General features: G+C 39.5%; 1 protein-coding gene across 2 annotated transcripts in view; it reads left to right on the top strand.

Moving 5' to 3' along the window:
- Window positions 1–1,987: 1,987 nt before the first annotated feature.
- Window positions 1,988–22,708, top strand: part of CNTLN (centlein) — a 230,503-nt gene continuing 209,782 nt past the window's right edge. Inside the window, exons 1-2 of one of the 2 annotated variants that reach the window (XR_010067314.1) lie at window positions 1,988–2,172; window positions 21,762–21,850. Coding sequence is in view for 1 of the 2 variants with exons in the window: in XM_063295032.1 (XP_063151102.1) it covers window positions 2,068–2,172; window positions 21,762–21,850 (194 nt within the window). In the remaining variant the exon portion in view is untranslated. The remainder of the gene's footprint in view (window positions 2,173–21,761; window positions 21,851–22,708) is intronic. The other variant, XM_063295032.1, reaches the window with a different exon arrangement.

The following is a 22,708-nucleotide window of genomic DNA, read 5'->3' as shown; positions in this document are numbered from 1 at the left end:
AGTCCATAAAATATAGCCCAATTATTCATTCATCTTCTGACTTAAATCTTACAGTACTTTAAATTCTTCTTCGTCATAAGGAAGTGTTTGGTTTGAAATCAAGGTAAAGTATTTATCTGCAAGCTTAAATGAAGCTAGTGCTGTCCAGCAGAATGTTGTAGAACATGTGAAAACTCTATTATTGTAGCCATCTACCAGCTAGATGACTGTCTAATCACTGGCTGTTGTCCATCACTTTTAGGTTGTAAGTCATAGTTGACACTCCACAATAGTTAGATTCACATAATAAAACAAAATCTATTACTACTTTACATTGTGTGAATTTGACACTAGAGAAATTGGTACACCAGGATCCCTAAAGTGAAAAGGAAAGGTTGTGACAGAAAGCTAAACGCACTGCTCTACCAAATCCTGCATCATACTGTAAGGCAGTGTTTCTCAACCTTAGCAACTTAAAGCTGTATGGACTTCAGTTTCATTGCTAGCTGAGGAATCCTGGGAGTTGAAGTCCACACAGCTTAAAGTTGCCAAGGTTGAGAAACACTGCTATAGGGTATCAAAGCATACTCCATTTTGAATTTTAAAAGCAAATATTGCTTAGGGAAGAAATAGGTGTTTTAGATGTTATGCTTATTTAAACAACTTTTTTGGGGGGGGGATATGTGGAAGTCATCCCTTCAACATTTTAATTAGGAAAGGTGTCAGGCAAGTTCTTTCAACACTACTATTTTTAGTGATCATTTTTGTATTTAGTACATTGCCATGTTCACTTACCAAGTTTAAGTGGCTTCAATTAGACTTATTTTTGAATAAACACATCTGGGTTCATCAGATAATCCAGTACACAAATAAATCTCATTCAAGAATCACTGGGCATAAACTTTGCATACCCAGCATTTGAAACCCAGTATACTAGTTTTAATGTCCAATATTGTAGGGATGAGAGCCAGTTTGTAGTGGTTAAAGCCTCAGGCTAGATACTAGGAGAACATGAGTTCTAGTCCCATCTTAGGCCCAAAGCCAGCTGGGTGGCCTTTGTCCAGTCCCTCTCTCAGCCCAAGGAAGCAGGCAAGGGCAAACCACTTCTGAAAAACCTTGCCAAGAAAACTGCAGGGACTTGTCCAGGCAGTTGCCAGGAATCAACACTGACTCAAAGGCACAAATATATAAAATTAATTGTAGGGATAGTAGATGGACCCTCCCCATTTCACTGAAAGTTACACAATTTGCAGGTACTGTGGCACTATCTGCCCTAAATTACCAGAAGCGTAGTTTCAGCTATACCACTGAAAACCCCTTATAATTATTTCTTACAAGTTGTAGAAGTGCAGCAGACTAACCTGACTTCTGAATGGGACAATCAGCTGTAGGGCCCGAGTTCTGGGAGGCCTAATAAGGTTGTAAAATAAATCCCATGCCGGATTCTATCCTGAGTATATCCAATACAACTCAGCTCTAACGGTGTGGACGCAACACGCCAACTCATGGTTTGCTTAGGCAACGAAACGTTGCTGAATTAACAGACACTCGGTTCAGACCACGCCGCAAAATGAGAGTGGTTGGGTAGGTTAGCAAACAGATGAACTCTAAACTAGCACAAGTCCCACAAACGACCTCACGCAACCGCGTCTGAAAGCAAAAGCGGCAGAATAAACGCTTCGCGCGGGAAAACTTTGCGCATGCCCTATATGGGCACTAACTAATACGATCTTCCTTTCGACTTCCGCCTTTTGCCGCTCACCCGTTAAACCGACAACCTGACATTGCGTCCTTTTTTTGTGGTTCATAGCGCCACCCGTATGTTCTTATTTGAATTTATTTTAGAAGGAGGACCTTGGGGTGGGTATTAGGGGAAGAAGGCGGCGACTCGGGGAAAGCTTTTGTTTCATTGGTTCACGGAAGCGTTTGTAATCTTTTCATGGCGCCTAAGTCGGGCGGTCTGTGAAGCTTTTTTTCTGTTGTTAGTTACTCTCGCCTCAGTCACTCCTCTCACGGTTCCCACAGAAAGTCAGTTAAACACACGCGTGAAAAGTGATCTTTAGAGCATCCAGCGCGGTCCAACTTAGCATGGCTTCTTCCAAACGCAAGGATCCGGTTTCTGCAGCAGCATCCCGGATCTTTATGCTGGAGGAAGAAGTCAGGAGCCTGACTGAGGAGCTGAACCAGTGCCAGGTTGGTACCGACGTGGGGAAAGGATGGAGATCTTCGCCGGGAGGACCAGGGACTTGGCTTCTCACGGCCCTCCGGGGAATATGGGGATGAAAGGGGAGACGTTTATTACCCTGCCCCCTCAGTTATGAACTCCAGAACAAATACGTCAATCCATCCCCGTTAGGCTCCTGGGAATCTTTCAACGCCTCACCTTGTGGTTTCATCATCCTCGGCGTGCTTAATGTGGTTATTTCTATTATTCCTATTCTGGAATTGGGGGACTTGCTTGCTTTGGCAAGTTTAGCGTCGAGGCCTACTATTTCATTTCAGGCCAGAGCAGTAGCTGATGGGAGATCTCCGTGGCTGCCAAAGGGGTGGACTCTTGGCAGGGACCTGCCTGATTGCAAACACCCCTGCATAGTTATCCCCCAGGCATACAATGGTGAACCCTCAAAAGAGCTTTGTTTTAGGTTGCTCAAGCAATCAAGTCAAGCCCCAAGGGCTGCTGTGAGATGTTTGGCTGCCTGAAGCAAGGGAGAAGCTGCTGTCTGCCAAGTTCTGTATCCAGAAGCAAACTGAATGGGCAATTGAATGTAAATTCCACCCTGGTGAGGGAACAGGGACTTCTTCTGCATGGGGGCGGGCAGGTTGTTTGGACAGTATGGGCACAGCTCAATTCTACAGCAGCATCATAGAGTTGGAATGGGCCTTGGAAGTCATCTAGTCCAAGCCCTTGATCAGGGCAGGATCCACTGGAGCATCTCTGATGGAGAGTCTGAAGACCTCTGGCAAAGGAAACCCTATTGCTTCATGTGGCAGCTCTTCTCCTGGCTTTTAAGTAACCTCCTTAAACTGTTTGTTCTTGTGCTGAGTTTTTAAATTAATAATTAAAAAACTCAGCACAAGCACAAACAGTTTAGAGAAGGAGGTTAGTGATAACATTCTAGCCACTCTCTATAAAAATAGGATAAGATTTTTCAAAAATGAAGTAGATAGGTAGATAAAAGTTCCATGGCCTTACCAGCATAAGAATCCAACTGGAGCCTTCTAATAACAATTACAAAACTTTGCTTCATTGCTGGAATATTGACTTCATTGGGGAAGTCAATACGTAAGCAACAAATTACGTTAGGGTTGGGTTGAACCTCCTTGCTTGTCATTTTAACCCACTGGCCTGATCCTGCCTTCTGGCTTTAAAGAGTAAGTCCATTCCTGTCCCTCAGATATTTGAAGATTGCTATGGTATCTCCCCACCAGTCATCTTTTCTGCAGGCTAAACATACAGGCCCTTTAGCTGTTCCTTATAGGGCCTAGTTTCTAGACCCCTCATCATCTTGGTAGCTTTTCTGAATTCACTCCGTTTTGTCTGTGTGCTTTTTGAACTGTGGTGCTCAGACTTGGATACAGTCCTCCAAATGCTCTGACCAGGGCAAAATAGGGGGAGATACTATGCCTTCCTTGAGCATCTGCCAGCAAAGGTGGTTGCTAAGCTCTGCCAGATGGAAGGACTAGCCCAAAAAGTGGGCACCCATCCTTACAATAAGCAGTGAAATGATAGGTAGCAATTCTAATTTGTACCTTTCCAGCTTAGATCCAATAGATTTCACTTGAAGAAAATCTGTAGGTGTATTTAGGTTGGCACTATTGAGGTTTGGCAAACACAAATAAGGAGTTGAATTCGTATTTATTTATTCCATCAGTGCTTTTCCTTTCTATTCAAATATGATCTACAATTGACAAATAAAATTAATATGCAATGAATTTAAATCATAAATTAAAATTAATATTGAAATTGAAATTGAAATTCATTACTGGGATAAAAGCCTGACAAACAAGGCTCTTCTAAAGGCAGAGCGAAATAGTAGCTAATGCAACTCCTGATGGAGTGCATTCCACAGCTTGGAAGTGGCCATCTCTAAGATGCTAAATAATTGATAGAAGGATGTCACCTGCACATGATAATGGTGAGACTGGATCATACCTTTCGAACAGCATAATTTCAAAGAGGCAAATATACTTCAATATATCTGTTATGAACATTTAGTTTGTATGTTTATCTCTTATTTTTATATTCCCCCTTATTCCAAGCAGTTCAAGGATGTGCATTTGGTATCTTGCCTTCTTGCATATTTTAGAATACTATGAGGCAGATTAGAATCAGTGAGTTTATTGGCCCAAAGTTCATCCAAGGGAATGTCATGTCTAAATTTCAAAACAGTTCTGAATAGGTTATATTGGTGTTGTCTAGCAGTATGGTCATCATTTGCATATGTTTAAGCCTCAGTTTATGCATCAGGCTAAACTATAGTATGCTTTGATTTTGGCTTAGTATGTTGTGTGAACCCAGCAAATTGTGGCATATTCAACAAATTGTGATAATGCAAATGATAGTTTAATTCCACATGTGTCTCCTGTACGTGGATACAGTGTAATGAAAAGCAAAATTTCTTTTCCCTATTGTGTAGGAAAACACTCCTTACTGGGGAGATACTGCAGAGAAGGCCCGCTTCCTAGACTCTGCCAAACGGAATTCTCTTACCAATGGGGTCTGCAACATACCCTCTCTGCATATTGGGTGGGATGGGTTGACATAATGGGGAAGAGGCAGTCCCTCAGGTAGCCTGGCCCCATGCCATGTAGGGCTTTAGAGGTGATAACCGACACCTTGGATTGGACCCAGAAGCAAACTGGTACCCAATGCAGCTCACACAGTAAAGGTGTTATATGTGCCCTTCTAGGGGCAACAAAGATAGCCCACACAGCTGCATTCTGGACCAGTTGTAGCTTCCAGATACTCTTCAAGGGTAGTCCTATGTACATTGCAATAGTCTATATGGGAGATAACAAGGGCGTGAGTGACCGTTCGAAGGGCTTCCCAATCCAGGAAAGGGCGTAACTGGTGCACAACACAAAGTTGCTTAAAGGCCCTCCTGGCCACAACTGCCACCTGCTCTTCGAGCAAGATCCATGAGCCCGTATTCTGCATCTGGTCTGTCTGGGGCAGTGCAACCCCATCCAGAACCAAAGATGACAACGTTACGGATACAGAACAGCCATTAACCCACAGCCACTCCATCTTACCAGGGTTTAGCTGAAGCCTGTTGTTCCCCATCCAGATCCCTACAGCCCCCAGGCACTGAGAGAGGGCGGTCACAGCATCACTTACCTCACCTGGGACAGAGATGTATAATTGAGTATCATCAGCATATTGACCATACCTCATCCCATGGTGATGGATGATCTCACCCAGTAGTTTCATGTAGATGTTAAAAAGGAGTGAAGAGAGAACCGAACCCTGTGGCACCCCACAAAGGAGGGGTCGAGGGTCGGATCTCTTGCTCCCTATCACCACTGATTGGGACCAGCCCCGGAGGAAGGAGGTGAACCAGCATAAAACCATGCCGCCCAACCCCAACTCCCTGAGCCTCCCCAAAAGGATACCATGGTTGATGGTATTGAAAGCCACTGAGAGGTCAGGAAGAGCAAGGATGGATGCACTGCCCCCCACCCACTGCCCGCCAGAGATCATCCATAAGTGCGACCAATGCCATTTCTGTCCCATATCCGCGCCTGAAACCTGACTGAAAGGGGTCCAGATAATCTGCTTCATCCAGAACTCTCTGGAGCTGCAACCCCACCACTTTCTCAACCACTTTCCCCAAGAATAGGAGGTGGGAGACTAGACGAAAATTGTACAGGACAATAGGGTCCAGTGATGGTTTCTTGAGGGTGTGCACCAACTCCTCCTCAAAGGCAGCTGGAAACACTCCCTCTCTCAAGGATGTATTAACCATCTCCTGGACCCAACTACATGTCACCTCCTGAGCTGCTTTTACCAGCCAGGAGGGGCACGGATCTAGATGACAAGTGGTGGCATTTACTGTCTGTAGGATCCTCTCCACTTCCTCAGGTCCAACAGGATCAAACTGTTCCCAGATAACTGGATAAGTACACTCCCTTGGTATCTCCACAGACCATGCCTCACGCTTGGAGTCTAACTTGGACTGGATCTGAGCGATTTTATCCTGCAGATGCTCAGCAAACTCTGCACAGCCCTGTAGGTGGGTCGCTGGGCCCACCAAAAGGGATCAATAATTTTAAACAGGGCTGTTGGGCGGCATTCTGAGGACGTAAGAGCGGAGAAGTATTGACGCTTCCCCACTCTTATCACCACAAGGTAGGCTTTAATAGTGGCTCTAACCTGTGCCCAGTTGGATTCGGTCCTTGTCTTCCTCCAGCGGAAAAATATGTACTTAAATATATATTTAATCCATTCAATTGTGTCCAATTCTTGGAGACTGCCTGGACAAGTCCCTGCAGTTTTCTTGGCCGGGTTTTTTGGAAATGGTTTGCCATTGCCTGCTTCCTGGGGCTGAGATAGAGTGACTGGCCCAAGGTAACCCAGCTGGCTTTGTACCTAAGGCGAGACTAGAACTCACGGTCTCCCGGTTTCTACACTGATGCCTTAATCATTACACCAAATTGGTTCTCTCATTCAATATACTAACTACAAACTAACCACTTTTACTTGTTGCTGTTACTCTTGCTGAGCCACAAACTAGCCAATTATATTTTAGCCTAGAATGTGTGAATCCAGCTTTTGTTTTTAAAAATCATATTGAAGATGGAGAAAGGATCATGCACACTGGGAGGGCAGGTTTATATGATTATAAAATTAATACATTTTATTTATCTTGTGGAGTGATTTTTAGAGATGAAAAACCTTGCATAAGCTTAAGGTACAATTGCTTTCTATGAACATGCCCCCCAAAGCTGGGCCAATTTTTCTTGTTTGGATGGCGACGCAAAATGCAGAAAAGGACTGAATTTTGGTCCTGTCTACTTGAATGATGTTATGCTATCGCTAGCCACAGGTCTGCCACTCTCAGATAGGGAACAAGGACCAAAAAAAAAAGGGTTAAATACTAAAAAAGATTGTCCAGCTTTGGTTAAAATCTTAAATTGAACACCTCCCATCCCCCAAATTTATCAGCCAGGTCTTTAGAAACTGACATGGATAAATCTCAAAATCAGTTATTGCTGAACAGAATAATTAATTTTGGAATGAAGATTTAATCTGTTGTTCCAGAAAGGTCAAGTGTATGCTCCTTAATTCTATCCTTTCATTGGATTTGTAAGTGGTACTGGGCACAGAAGGATGTTTGCACATTTATGTCTAGTACACCAGCTGCATTTTTTTTTCCTGTGTTGGCCTGATTTGAGAAAATGTTTCATATCTTGCTTTCATGTGCTGGACTAGGACCCTGGAGATAGAGGTTTAAACAGCCAAGATGAGCAAGTATCTCATGCTTAGCTTCAGTAATGTGTGAAAAGCTTAGCTATCGGGTACTACACAGTTATAAAATGTACTTTGCTGGATCTAAACAAAAGCCTACCTCAGGTAATATTACGTCAATGGTCAGTCAGATGCAATTGTCCTTTGGTGTGTGTGTGTGTGGTGCAAGGCACAGCATGGGACAGGAAGGGTGTGCAAGAGTTCACAAGAGGGACTGCGTGGGTTGGGAAGAGTACATGTGGGTGCAGCGCAGGTCAGGAAGGGTGCACGAGTGGTCAGTGTGGCATGAGTGCATAGGGGCTGGGGAGGGTGCATGGGTGGGAGAGACTTAACCCGGCAACTTGCGACCTTCCCTGCCTGCTTCCCCATTGACTTTCTGGGGAAGCCGGCAGGGAAGGTTGCAAATGGCGATCACATGATTGTGGTGCTTGGCAACCTGTCATAAGTGCGAATGGGTTGCCAAGTGCCCAGACTGAGAACATGTGACAGCGGGGGCACTGCAATGGCTGTAAGTTCGGGGGCCTGTCATAAGTCCCTTCATTCAGCACTGTCATAACTTCAAACAGTCGCTGAATGAATTTAAGTCAAAGACTACCTGTACTCTGAGAGAAGAAATAGCTTTGTTTACCCAACAGAATTGATATTGATTATGTACCTAAATTAATTTTATTTTAAGTAAGTATTTCTGATGTTACATTTTTACCCTGCCAGCACCAGGCAGTATTAATGATATTTATTTTTAGTCTTTTTCCTAATCATTTCTAACATTTAACACCTAACTTACCCTTTTCAGTAACATTTCTGTATGACCTTAAGGACTGTCTTTGTAGCACTCAAAGTCAATTTAGACCCAATCAAATATTTTCAACATTTAATATAACTTTGCATCTATTAACTTTCAATCTTAGATAATTTGGTGAGGTCCTTTTGAAAGTTTCCATGCGGGTACTGTACTATCCTGAATAACTCCTGTCATCTGCAAACCCATTCTTCCCCTGACTCCAGATCATTTATGAATAAGTTAAATCACACCAGTACCAATATAGATCCTTAGGGGATCCCCTGTTTTCCATGAATTTATCTGGGACAGATGTTAGGCTGGCTGGTCTGTAATTATGTGGATCCCTCTGGATCCCTTTTGTTAAAAAAAAAAAAAAAAAAAAATGATGCTTCATTGGCTACCTTCCAGTCCTTTGCTAGGGAGACTTATTTTAGTGATAAGTTGCATATTTTTATTAAGAGATCAGCAATTTCATATACTGTATGAGCATTTTAGGAACACAACTGAATGCTATCCAGCTCTCATGATTACATTTGTAATTTAATTCTAAAACCACATCCTTTGTCTCTTCATTGTAGTATAGTTTATCAGAGGCTGTTCCACAAGTTACAATTTTGAGACTGGGATTGCCTTCCAATATTACCTTCAGAAAAGACTGATCCAAACAATTGAGCTCCTACTTATAAATACAGCCACACCAAGTATTAGCTCACAAATGTTTTTAGTAGGCTGCCTCCCTCAGGTAAGTTACATTGGTTGTTCGTGACAAGCTGACAGTTGAAAATTCTTCCCTATTTGAAAAAAGAAATATGTTTGGAATTGGTCCTTATTCTCAAAAGCATATTAATGAGTGGTTATGTATGAAGCTATGATTTAGTTTTCTCTCAACACCTGTTATGTTTTAAAGTGTAGTGTCTCTCTCACTGGTATACTGGAAGAAAGAGACACAGAAAAGCAATACAGACCCTTGGCCAGAAAAGCAGTGAGCATTATGGCTAGGAATTATCAGAGCTGTAGATATAACACTAGACATAGGGAGCACCAGTATGGGCAAAGACGATAAACAAATGCTGGACTAGACAATGTAGACATAGTAAAATTTTAAATGATTACATGTTTCTGATCTGCTTAATTTAAAAAAATGTTCAATACTAAATATAATTATTTGATAGCCTATTGCTTGGTAAGTAAATTTAGTTGGAGCAGTCCTAAAAATTACATGTTTGTACTTACTGGTGTACCTCATTGTTTTCCTACCTGTGGTTCACAGGAATCTATTTGAATATTTTTGGGTTTCCTTTCCTATTATGTAGAATTTTACTAAATGATTTCATTCCTCTGATTTTCAGGTAGTATATTCTTTATTTTTTTTCCTTTTCTTGAAAGCAGTAGGAAAATGTAGCTTATTACGAAAAAATTAGCTTATTACGAAAGTTTTAGAAGGCAAACTATGATGTTCAAGAAAAATTCATTCTTTCAGACAAGCCTTACTTTTTTCTTGTAACTACACTTTCAAATAATCTATATATGATCAGTTAAATATAATAAATATATTATAGTGTAATATTAGTACTTAAATTTTAATTATGATTCTTCTATACTTTACCTTACTTTGCAAACTTAGTGGCCATTAATATTTCTTTGAATAGAGCAAAGGTCAATGGAACTTGCTGCCTTTAAAAAGACCAGCCTGTCAGGCTCTTTGATTTCATGGTTAGTTTAATGTTGGAGTTACAATAAATGTAACAAAAATTCTATGGGATTGAAAAAAAAGCTGTTTCATCCATCATTCTGTTTCCCACAATAGCCAATCAAATGCTTCTTGGAAACTCAGAGTCAGTAGCCTACATTTAAAGTAATGGGATTCAGAGGCGCTTTCCATATAACCATCATCACTAGTAGCCTGAGTTCAGATAATCTCTGTTTTCCAGCAAGACTCTGTTCATGCCTGTGCTACTTCAGATATACAAATAAGAATTAATCATAGATCATGTTTTTGTTAATTTTAATATCAGTTTAGTTCCTTACATTTGGTGCAAATATACTTGATAGCAAATGCATCATATTATAAATGTTTGTGGAGGCTTCCAGAATTTTGAATGGGCCTTCTAATTCTTTGGCATGCATTTTCTTATTTTGTGTGGAAATTTATCTTCCAAAATAATATTTGATTTAACATCCAGTTGCTGTAGTTGTAACTACGTGCATGTTCATATGTAATATGCCAAATCATAGATTAACACTGTTCATCTATCATATCATAGATTAATCCTGTGCTATCACAATTACTCTGCCCATTGTTTCTATCATTGTATATACCACGTCTCATCTTACTTCCATTTTGCAGTGAGCCATAACTTTGCTTTTACATTTTAATTTTTAGTGTGCATTTTGAGCATCCATACATTTCCATCAAACAGTAATCCATTAATTTTCTCATCAAACAGTAATGCCCCTAGAATTTTTAGTTATTTTGCTTTGTTTGGTCTCTCTTAAATGGATGGGGACTATTCCATAATTCTATCTGATATCTGTGAAAGGTGAGAGGTCCTCTGTGCAAGCACTGAGTCATGTCTGACCCTTTGGGGGGATGCCACTTTCACGATACCTAAATGTCACCTAAATGACACCTAAATGTCTGGATTTATTACCAAGACTTTATTTACCACAAAGTAGCTTTGCAGCTTTCTTGCTCTCATTTATGGACAGATTCAGAAGCTGTTCAGATATAACTGAAATCATGGTTTATTGGTACAGGTCCACTACTGTCTCCTGATTGCCAACATTTTATATTGCAATCATTGTTTGCATGAAATCACAGCTTTTCTGTTTGTCTAAAGAAGACACCACAATTACTGCTGCTTTCAACTATGAAACCACAGCTTTATGTTGTAGTCAAGTGCAAAACTTGCCTCTTTTGACAAAGCAGGAAACTATAAGTTGCCCCTAAACAAAGATGAGAAGTTATTAATCAGAGCTCACGAAATGAGGAGAAACATTGAGAGAACATAATCCAAAATACCAAAGATTCATGCTTCCTCCTGTATTTACGTTGGAACAGTGGCAAGCAGTCACACCCAAAGAGGCACTCAGACTCAAAGGATTCATTACTCTATACAGAGCACTTAGGGGCATAGGCATAACTTAGCACTTTTGTATTCATATTATCTATTAGTTGGTGGGTTTATTTTTTTAAAACTAGGCTTCTTGTTTAGCAGGTATAGACAATCCACAGTCCCAAATCTCCACCAAAAACTGTTGTAGTACTGTTTGGTACAAGCCTTTGTTTAGTTCTAATACACTCAAAACAACCTTTCAACTCGAAACCACAGAGCTGGATGTTTGCTACATTAATGGCATCGCCATGCCCCTATCCAACCTCTGCAGCTGATCAAAACAAGCAATTATAAACAGTGTACCTCAACAGCCAGACTTTTGTACATCCATGCTGCATAGTACAGTGCTTTTTTATTCCCTCCATACTAATTATTAGAGAAGTCTCAGCCAAGTAAAATGTGCCAACCTTCGTTCACTTGATTCAGTCTGCTTATTCTGAACACATTTTACTTCCGCACAAAGTCGAGCCTGTCAAGTTCTTCACTCATATAATTCAATCTACTTATTCAGACGCTGCTTAACATAGTGTATTCCAATTCTCCCTTTCAGACCAGAGTAAAATGTAAAATCACGAACCCTTTGATAGGGTATTTTTTCCCTCCCCTCCCCTCCCCTCTCCTCTCCTCTCCAGGGTTTTGTAGTCTTTGAAGCTCCATAATTGCAATTGGAAGCTTTAAAGGAACGTGGTACAAATCAGATGCAAACAAGAACTACCTCAGCAGTGCAATAGAATAGCTTCTTTAGTGCTAATATATATATTTAATATGTTTATGAACAGTGAACTGAAATTTGAAGCAAATTGTTGCATTTGTATATAATTGTTACTTGCAGTGGGAAAATACTTGCAATATTTTTCTTCATTCCCTTTCTCCATGATTAAATTGTATTTTTCTCTCTTGGAAAAAAATAGCTATATGAGCTTTTAATAGTTTTACAGTCCTACTACTTAAGTTAAAATTTACTTATTCACAATGCGTATTTCTTCTTATTTGTTTCATAATGGTTAAATGTTTTTTTTGAGCATTTCAAATTAGGAATGTGCAGCTGTTTGGATCTGAAGCAGAAAAGGGGCAATGGTGATAGGTGTAATAACGTCTGAAAAACTTTTTCTGTTTCAGATCCAAATAGCAGCATATACCTATTTCAAAAATTCTGGTTAAGACTAAACTGATTTGTCATTTACAAACATATTCAAAGAAATAAATACTTTTTTCTTTGAAATCAGCTGGCAGAAGTAGCTTCCTCCATCCACATTGCTATTTCCAAGGTTTCACTCCTTCTACAATTTAACCTTAAAATAACAAGGAGGAAAGTTAGGTTGAGAAACTGTTGTTCTTCTTCTTGTTGGTGTTGTTGTTATTTGTTGTCCTTAAGATCTGAATTGGATAGCCTTTCAATTGTTGCTTTTGATTTTGAATTTTTCAACTATAATGCATTTGGGATCAATGCAACTTACTCATGATTCTTTTACTGAGGTCCCAGTATAGACTTCAATATAGTTTTTTTGCCTCCTAAACTGGAGGGTGTGCATGTGAAATCACTTTCCACATTGCAGTAAATTACAAATATAAATAAATATGTATTTAGCCAGACTGACTTTTAAAGAGAAAGTGCCAAGTATATTTGGCTATGCTGTTTTTATCATGGGATTTTGTAGATATTCTTATCTTCAAAGTAGCTTTAAAATATGCAGACAGATGAACACCATGAAAATGCTGAACAATATTAATAAAGTAAATAAAAAAGATGTTTATCAGTCAGATTGGTATTCTATCTATTAAACTAAACTCTATTTCCTGAATCCTGACCCATTTACAGAAGTCTCTGGATTTTGTTCATAGGATTCTATAACAAAATGTGTTCATATTTTTGCTATTTCCTGTGTTTGTTTATTATGTTGCATTTGTGTATGCTAGTTCTATAATATAGCTTATCACTGAACCTACATTTTACATTTTACATCTTGGCCTTCAGATGCAAAAGAAAAGGCCCTCTCAAGGTACATTACATCACTTAAGTTGATATAATTGAGTAGAAGCATATTGGTTTATATTTTTGGAATTGTTGAAATTATGGGGGAAGCATCATTAAAATAGGAATACAATTCTAATGTAGCCATATTTATTAGATATCAGAATTGTTAAATAAATTCAGTGTGCTACCATAAGTCCCATTTGGGAGATTTATACCACACACGAGCGCGCATGCGTGCACGCACACACAAAGATTGCATTGTTAGCAACTACATAAATATCTTTATCAGATGGACAAATTTCCTATTGTTGTTGTTTATTCGTTTAGTCGCTTCCGACTCTTCGTGACTTCATGGACCAGCCCACGCCAGAGCTTCCTGTCAGTCATCACCACCCCCAGCTCCCCCAGGGACGAGTCCGTCACCCCTAGAATATCATCTATCCATCATGCCCTTGGTCAGCCCCTCTTCCTTTTGCCCTCCACTCTCCCTAGCATCAGCATCTTCTCCAGGGTGTCCTGTCTTCTCATTATGTGGCCAAAGTATTTCAGTTTTGCCTTTAATATCATTCCCCCAAGTGAGCAGTCTGGCTTTATTTCCTGGAGGATGGACTGGTTGGATCTTCTTGCAGTCCAAGGCACTCTCAGAATTTTCCTCCAACACCACAGTTCAAAAGCATCGATCTTCCTTCGCTCAGCCTTCCTTATGGTCCAGCTCTCGCAGCCATATGTTACTATAGGGAACACCATTGCTTTAACTATGCGGGCCTTTGTTGTCAGTGTGATGTCTCTGCTCTTAACTATTTTATCGAGATTTGTCATTGCTCTTCTTCCAAGGATTAAGCGTCTTCTGATTTCCTGACTGCAGTCAGCATCTGCAGTAATCTTTGCACCTAGGAATACAAAGTCTTTCACTGCTTCTACATTTTCTCCCTCTATTTGCCAGTTATCAATCAAGCTGGTTGCCATAATCTTGGTTTTTTTGAGGTTTAACTACAACCCAGCTTTTGCACTTTGTTCTTTCACCTTCGTCATAAAGCTCCTCAGTTCCTCTTCACTTTCAGCCATCAAAGTGGTATCATCTGCATATCTGAGATTGTTAATGTTTCTTCCAGAGATTTTAACTCCAGCCTTGGATTCCTCAAGGCCAGCTTGTCGCATGATGTGTTCTGCATACAAGTTGAATAGGTAGGGTGAGAGTATACAGCCCTGCCGTACTCCTTTCCCAATCTTAAACCAGTCCGTTGTTCCGTGGTCTGTTCTTACTGTTGCTACTTGGTCGTTATACAGATTCTTCAGGAGGCAGACAAGATGACTTGGTATCCCCATACCACTAAGAACTTGCCACAATTTGTTATGGTCCACACAGTCAAAGGCTTTAGAATAGTCAATAAAACAGAAATAGATGTTTTTCTGAAACTCCCTGGCTTTTTCCATTATCCAGCGGATATTGGCAATTTGGTCTCTAGTTCCTCTGCCTTTTCTAAACCCAGCTTGTACATCTGGCAATTCTCGCTCCATGAACTGCTGAAGTCTACCTTGCAGGATCTTGAGCATTACCTTACTGGCATGTGAAATGAGTGCCACTGTTCGATAGTTTGAACATTCTTTAGTGTTTCCCTTTTTTGGTATGGAGATATAAGTTGATTTTTTCCAGTCTGATGGCCATTCTTGTGTTTTCCAAATTTGCTGGCATATAGCATGCATTACCTTGACAGCATCATCTTGCAAGATTTTGAACAGTTCAGCTGGGATGCTGTCGTCTCCTGTTGCCTTGTTATTAGCAATGCTTCTTAAGGCCCACTCAACCTCACTCTTCAGGATGTCTGGCTCTAGCTCACCGACCACACCGTCAAAGCTATCCCCGATATTGTTATCCTTCCTATATAGGTCTTCTGTATATTCTTGCCACCTTTTCTTGATCTCTTCTTCTTCTGTTAGGTCCTTGCCATCTTTGTTTTTGATCATACCCATTTTTGCCTGGAACAAATTTCCTATACACTGAGAAAATCAAGCATATTTTATTTTTGCCACTTAAAGAACTAGGAAACTATTTGAAAAATTATTAACAGAACCATAAACATTACATGCTGACCTTGAAAGTAGAAAAGAAGTTGGAGGAAAAACAAAAATAAATCTGTCCTCAGAACATAAACATTCTCATAATGTGATTATGGGAATTAATCACAGCAATTAATTTATTAGTATGATATAATTAATTCACCATAGGGTAACATTTGATATTGAAATTCATTATAGGATTGACTGAATCTTCACCATTCTTTACAAGCCCTGTTCAGGCATTATTATCAAAGGGCAATAATAGTATGTCACATACACACTTAAAAGTTGTGCCTTCATGTCATTTTTGACTCCATGCAACTGACCCTGCAGTTTTCTTGGCAGCATTTTTCAGAAGTGGCTTGCCAGTTCCTTCTTCTTGGGGCTGAGATAATTTACTGACTCAAAATCTACTGGTTTCTAGCCTGGTGCCTTAACCATTACACCAAACTGGCTCTACCCATATATGCTTGCAGATAATAATATAAACTCACTAGTCACTGAGGGAACATAGGCTACCATGTTTGGGCTGAACAAGTAGAGATGACCACTAGATGGCAGGAAGCATTAGACCTTTCCATATCACTTTGCTGCCATCTATAAGTGATCTGGATTTTTGCAGCCCATGTATGGTATCCCTATGTTAGGAATCGGGGGGACAGGCTAGCATTTATGCCTTTGCCGCAGAATCAAGTAATGCTTGGTTAGGGCTGTAGTTGGACATGGTTCTACCACAGCCCTATTACAGAGATAGGCCCTTTTGGTGGTAGGATTACTGCTGCAAAATACCTGTTATAAGCATGTTGGTGGAGCTGAGATTTTTTGTTCCTCCCCCACCCACCCCCGGTCTGGGAAATGGGTTAGGTTTTTCTGTTTTTTAAATCTGGCAGCAAACCACACTGTTGATTTTAACAATTGTTCTACCAGGTTGAAAGGGACTCTTCAGGCCACAAAACATTTGTGTGGAGGCCACATGAAACTGGAGATAGTGGTGTTCCATTTTGACATTAATTTATGGCTTCACCCTGTTTTCCATAATCTCTTCTCTTCAGCAGTACAGTGAGGAGGCAATCTGAAATTCAGTTTTTAACCATATATGCTTTATTTCTATGCCTAAACCTGGACAAGGTTCAGATGATTAATTTTTTTAATGGATTAATAAAACAAACCAAATTTTATGAAGATGACTTCCCTTTCAAAATACTATGTGAATAAATTTAACCACAGATTCAAGTTCAGGCATATTACTAAATCAGTTCCAAAACAGAATATCATCTTTGCAAAGAATGCATGAATGTAGATATAAAACTACAAGTCAAATAACTAAATCACTTCAAAATTAGTTATTTTGAAGCTATGTCTCTTCTTCTTTTTTTTTCTTTGTTTGCTTTAGATATATATTTATGAAGAACAATGAGCAAATAATTTAAAAAATCACAAAAAGAAAAGAAATATAACAATATCATCGTGTGTATGTGTGATGCTCATACATATGTATGTATGTGTGTGCATATGAAGTGTTATACAACATTTTAAGTAAAGTATTTCACTGTAGTTCTTCATATATAATCTGCATCATATTTCTTGTTTAATTAATTTATAGTATATAAATATTAGTTTGATCATGAGAACCCATATATACTAACCTCTGCAGTCCATTATGGCTTTGGTGAGTCGAGGCTTTCACATAATGATTTTTAGTAAGATTGAGAAGATATGGCGTAGGTTAGCAGATTGCAGATATGCAGCATCTCTTCTAATGGTAAGAACAATTGCTCAGTTTTGACGTATTTTGGGCACTTTGCCGCAAGTGCAACTGAAGTCCAGTTTTACTTCTTGCATGCTCATGGTATTCTATGCAACATAATATCTTTAATGTAGACCAGTTTACTTCAGTCTACTATGTCCTTCACTTTTTTCTTTTGCTCACAAACATAAAACATATCTCAGCAGATATGTTGGCTGATTAGGCAGATAGGCAAATTAAAATACCTTAAACTTGGGTAGGCTGAATATATACTTATATGCATACACTTACATACTTTTTTTAGTTTATTAATAGCTGAAGGATTATCAGAGAATTGTTACTGTGTAAGCATGGATTTGAAAAATTTTCTGATATTTTTTCTACCACAAAGACTGGTTTAATTTATTTGCAACATCTATACCATACTTTTAAATCAATCTATAATACATGACATACTAATTAATCAATAGCTGAGTGGGAAACATTATTTATTTGACCAAGCCTTGGTAAGTTCTCTTGCTGTAGTAGTTTGTTCGTTGGGGCCTAATCCCAAGGGTTCCCTACTTATTTGCTTTCTTGAAGATCTGGAATTATGTCTGGATTTCATGGAGTTCAATTCTTTGCTTATATTCTTGAAGTTCCTTGTAACATTTGATATTGAAATTCATTATTTGGCAATACTACTTTAGTATATTTTGGGTATACCTGGGATTTGCCTTGGAACTGGACAGTGAGTTCTTGCCTAAGGTCTCTGTGCTGTTACTCTGTTCTTAAGAAGGTTTTCATCAGCTGTGATTTAAAGAAGATTAAGGTAGAATGGATGCGGTGGCGCTGCAGGTTAAACTGCTGAGCTGCTGAGCTTGCCGATCGGAAGGTTGGCGGTTCAAATCCGCATGACGGGGTGAGCTCTTGTTGCTAGTCCCAGCTCCTGCCAACCTAGCAGTTTGAAAACATGCAAATGTGAGTAGATTAATAGGTACCGCTTCAGCAGGCAGGTAACTGCGTTCTGTGACTGTCATGCTGGCCACATGACCACGGAAGTGTCTACGGACAAATGCCGGCTCTTCGGCTTTGAAACGGAGATGAGCACCGCCCCCTGGAGTCGGACATGACTGGACTTAATGTCAAGGGAAACCTTTACCTTTACCTAAGGTAGTGTCCTAACAGCCAGGAACCACGCTGAGACAAGGAACTGGTCTCTAATGTTTTATTGCTTGTACATAACAGGAATCCTAACAAACTGAAGAAGCGTGGGAAAAACCCAGACATATAAACCCCAAAGTTTAAGGCGGTCCCGATCTGTGTCTCTTTGAATGGCTGCCCAATTCCTCAGTGCTACGCATGCACTTAACAGTCTGGATGGGAGCCCCCTGCTCGCCATCCTTACTCATGACAGGTAGAAGTATGTTTTGAACTCTTAAGAAAACTGGAGGAGAAGTAGTAGCAGGTGTTTGTGTGTATGAATGGCCTCATGAGGTGTTATGATGATCAGACCAAGCAGGAGAGAGACTTAAATAATCTCTTCTGGCCCTGTATTTAGAAAGAGGTATCAGTATTCTGTTTTCTTACAGAATACTGTAATATATTTTCTACAGTAGCTTATCTAGAAATAGGACTAGAAGAGTATCAAAGAAAAGGTTCACATTTTTCTAGTGGTTCTTTGCAGAAAATTAATAATATGCATATTTAAATATAGTGTATTTCTGAACTGCACTTGATTTTAGAAACCTACTAGCTCTACCTGTGCATCTGTGTGAACATGTAAACACTGTGTTATCCTACTTCATGTATCTTCAAGACCTCTCCTCATGGTCATATTTGTGCCCTCTGATTAGTAATACCAGTAGTTATGTTATGTATTTGTTTCCTCTTATCAGATTTTATCCTTATACAAGCCCAGAACTATGGATAAATAAATTTTACCACATTTTATGCACATATCATTTGCTAGATGTTTTGCAGCAAACCACTTATGAATCAGAACACCTGCCCCCCATTTTTGTAATGTAGAGCTTCAATTTTAAGCTGGTCTTGGCTAATAGTTCCAAAACAGTGTGCAGAAATAGAGACATGCATGAAGAATAAAAGAATTATGTGAACTTAAAGTGATGCTGTAGATGTTCTGTCCCAGTGCCTGGAGGCTGTACGGGCCTGGATGGGGTATAATGGGCTCCGACTCAACCCAAGCAAGACAGTATTTGGGCCTTCCGGTGACAAGGTTTTTCCACCATTGGTTCTGGATGGACCAATGGTGGAAACTGCTCCAGATGGACCCGGTGTGCAATCTGGGGGTCCTCTTGGACTCACGGCTCCTGCTAGAAGAGCAGGTGGCAGCCATGGCTAGGAGGGCCTTTGCACACCTTCGGGTTATGTGCCAGTTCTGCCTGTTCCTGGACCAGGAGGCTTTGCTCACAGTCACTCATGCCCTCATGATCTCTCGTCTGGATTACTGCAATGTGTTCTACATGGGGCTGCCCTTGAAGAGCTTTTGGAAGCTTCGACTGGTGCAGAATGCAGCTGCATAGGTAGTAAATGGTATCGGATATTCAACACATGTAACACCGGTACTATGTCAGCTGCATTGGTTGCCAGTGTGCTTCCAAGTGGAATTCAATGCGCTGGTTGTCACCTTTAAAGCCCTTCATGGCTTGGGACCAGGTTACCTAAGGGACTGTCTTCTCCCAGTTGTTTCTACCCGACCAATTTAGTCTAGCAGGTTGGGCATGCTACTGGTCCCGTCAGCCAAGGAATGTCAGCTGGCGGGGACTAGGAGGCACTCCTTCTCTGCTGTAGCCCTTGCCCTCTGTAATATTCTCCCTTCAGAGATCAGGATGGCCTCGACCCTGTTGGCCTTCCATAAGGCCGTGAAGACCTGGTTATGTGCCAGGGCCTGGGTCCCCAAGTGTGTTAAAGGCCCCATTTCTTGGCTATGTTAACATCTATGGCAATTGTTCAACTCAGTGGTCATATATATTTATTTTGTATTGTTTTAATTGTTTTATGTTTTTTATGACTGTATGCCATCCAGAGTCACTTGTTGAGATGGGCGGCTATAGAAATCAAATAAATAAATAAAGGTTGATACAAAAATCAAATAAATAATCTTTCTGTATCTCTACTCATTTCCTTCTCCTGGTCTTTCATATTTACAGTCAATAATCAATCTGTAGTATCTTTACATCTAGCATGATTATATGCGGCAGAATTGCCCTGCTTCCACTCAAACAAGTGATTCCTACAAACATTTTGATGTGTTTGTGTCAGTTTATCAATCTAGTACTTAAACACCGTAAATCTTTCAAATTGAGAAAATAATGGTTATCTTCAATATTATTGTTTTAAAGAGGGAGGTGTCAGAAATAGTCTAGGTTGAGAATCTACTCAAAACTTTCAAGGGCAAGGCTCAAATGCTGAGGTCTGAACAGTCTAGTGGTACAAAATTGGAGTCTAAATATCTCTTTCATGAAGTATAGACTTTTTTCTGAGGGAGGATACTTTTTAATATGACACAGAGAATCTACCCTCTTCCCATGGTTATGATACAACCATATTCAGTATTAGCAGGAAACAGAGGCCTAGTTCTTTATTGCCACATGTCAGTTAGCATAATGGTGATGAGGTATAATTATTTTCACTGTTGACTGAAACACAATTCCATTTTTTCTCTCTTTCAAAACTGTCATTTTTTCAGTATGAAACTTGACCTGCAACCATTGCAGATGTTTTGTTCTATAGTAGTGGGAAGAGCATCTCACTTTCAATATAGTTCGCAAAACACTCTAAATATTTATGTTTTATACCTGTCTTTTTTCATCTTCCATGCACATTTCCAAAGTGAGCAGATTCTGTTCTTGACATGCAGTGGTGGTATGAGAAATTTTATTTTTAATGAGGAAATTTGGGGGAACTTCCAAATGATATCTGTATTTTGTTTTGTACAGATACATTTTCAGCTGCTCAAGACAGACTTCCGATGATCTTTCTGTGCTGTTAACATACATGTGGTAGAATAGTCCTTGGGTACTTTGTAGATTGATATATCGAAGGCTTTGACAGCTGTAGAATTGAGTTGCTCTGCCAATTTCAGGCTAGAGGTGCAATTTTGTTTCAGAGGAAATCAGTAGAATCTAAGAACCAGTTTCAAAGCTATGTTATTAAGATGGTTAATTGTGTGAAACTTTTAATAAAATATTCATCTAAAAATATTACAGTCCTTCAGAACTTCTTAATCTGATGATAAATCAAATAATTTTGATAATAAAAATAATATTTAATACAATATTTATTATGGCATTCTTTTATTAAAACAGAGTTTAGATATTGTTCAGGGGAAAAAAATCAGTATTTCTGTCATTAGCCCAGAAGCTTTAGACATACCTCCAGATGATGTTTTCCAACATGTGTATGTGGATATTAGGAAGTATTGGAACAGGATTGAACCTTGAAGCACCTCAATAGTTTTTTCATATTTTGGATAGTTAAGTGCTTCAAGAAAGCACAATTCTATTTTGTAATCCTACCCCCAGCCTTACCACTGACAGGCAATCCAGGACTATACCACAATCAGTAGTAATGAATGCCAGCTAAAACTGGTGTGTTGCCATCTTTAATCTTTTTCATGTTTTTGTTTCATTAAGGCTGATAAAGAATTTGTATGGTCTTTATGGAAACGTCTCCAGGTTGCAAACCCAGATGTTACTCAAGCAATCAGTTTGGTTGTGGAAAGGTGAGTAGGAGGATTTTTTAAATTGTGAATATCTTTTTCATGTTCCACCATATAAGTGAAGAAACTTTTAACAGTGCTATTCCTGAAACTAAGATGTAACTCCGTAAGATATATTCTAGATATTTGTAAATCGAAAGTAGCTACGTAGAAAGCTGTATTTTCTAATTTATTCAAAAATTCAACGCACTCTACTTGTTTGAAGGTTGCTGTCTAAGCCACCCAGTTAAAGAATCCTAGTAAATTGAGTTTTATATCTTTAGGACAAAAAGCTAATCTGATATGTTTTAGTGTGAATGGAGATAGAGATATAAGTGTCAGTACAATGACATTGATTTTCTGGGAAGACTCCCATGTTGGCAGAAAATTCTGTTGGTGTAGGTGTTTCCTTGGCTATGTTCTATCTGCGAAGTGGGGGTTTATCAGGATTTGGCATAGATCTGCTCCATTCATTCAAAGCCACATGGCTTCCTTGACACAGCCACAGAAAGCCTATAACTGTTCTAACTATGACAAATTCCAATCTGGGATCTGCTATAGTTTATTTCTCCCATGATGGGAAGAAAGAAGAAAGTCTGCCTTCTGTTTTCTGCTCTACCCACAATTAAATTTTCTAACAGTGGATATGGGTAATCATTCTTCAAGAACATCTTTTGGCTTTCTTTCCCTTCCTGTGTGTACTTGGGAAATAATTGGGAACTAGATTGTCTTGTTAGTTGATACATATATGAAGTAAATTTGTATAAGAGAAAATAGCTTAAATAAGATTAAATAGCTTTTTAATTTATTTTTAGATGATACATATATTTACCCTAGTAGGCATCATCTAAACATAGTAGTACTAGGATTTGATTCCCAGGC

The sequence above is a fragment of the Candoia aspera genome, chromosome 2 (genome assembly GCF_035149785.1).
Source record: "Candoia aspera isolate rCanAsp1 chromosome 2, rCanAsp1.hap2, whole genome shotgun sequence".
Lineage (NCBI taxonomy): Eukaryota > Metazoa > Chordata > Lepidosauria > Squamata > Boidae > Candoia > Candoia aspera.
The sequence above is the reverse complement of the archived record's forward strand: the minus strand, read 5'-3'. Positions and strand labels throughout refer to the sequence as shown.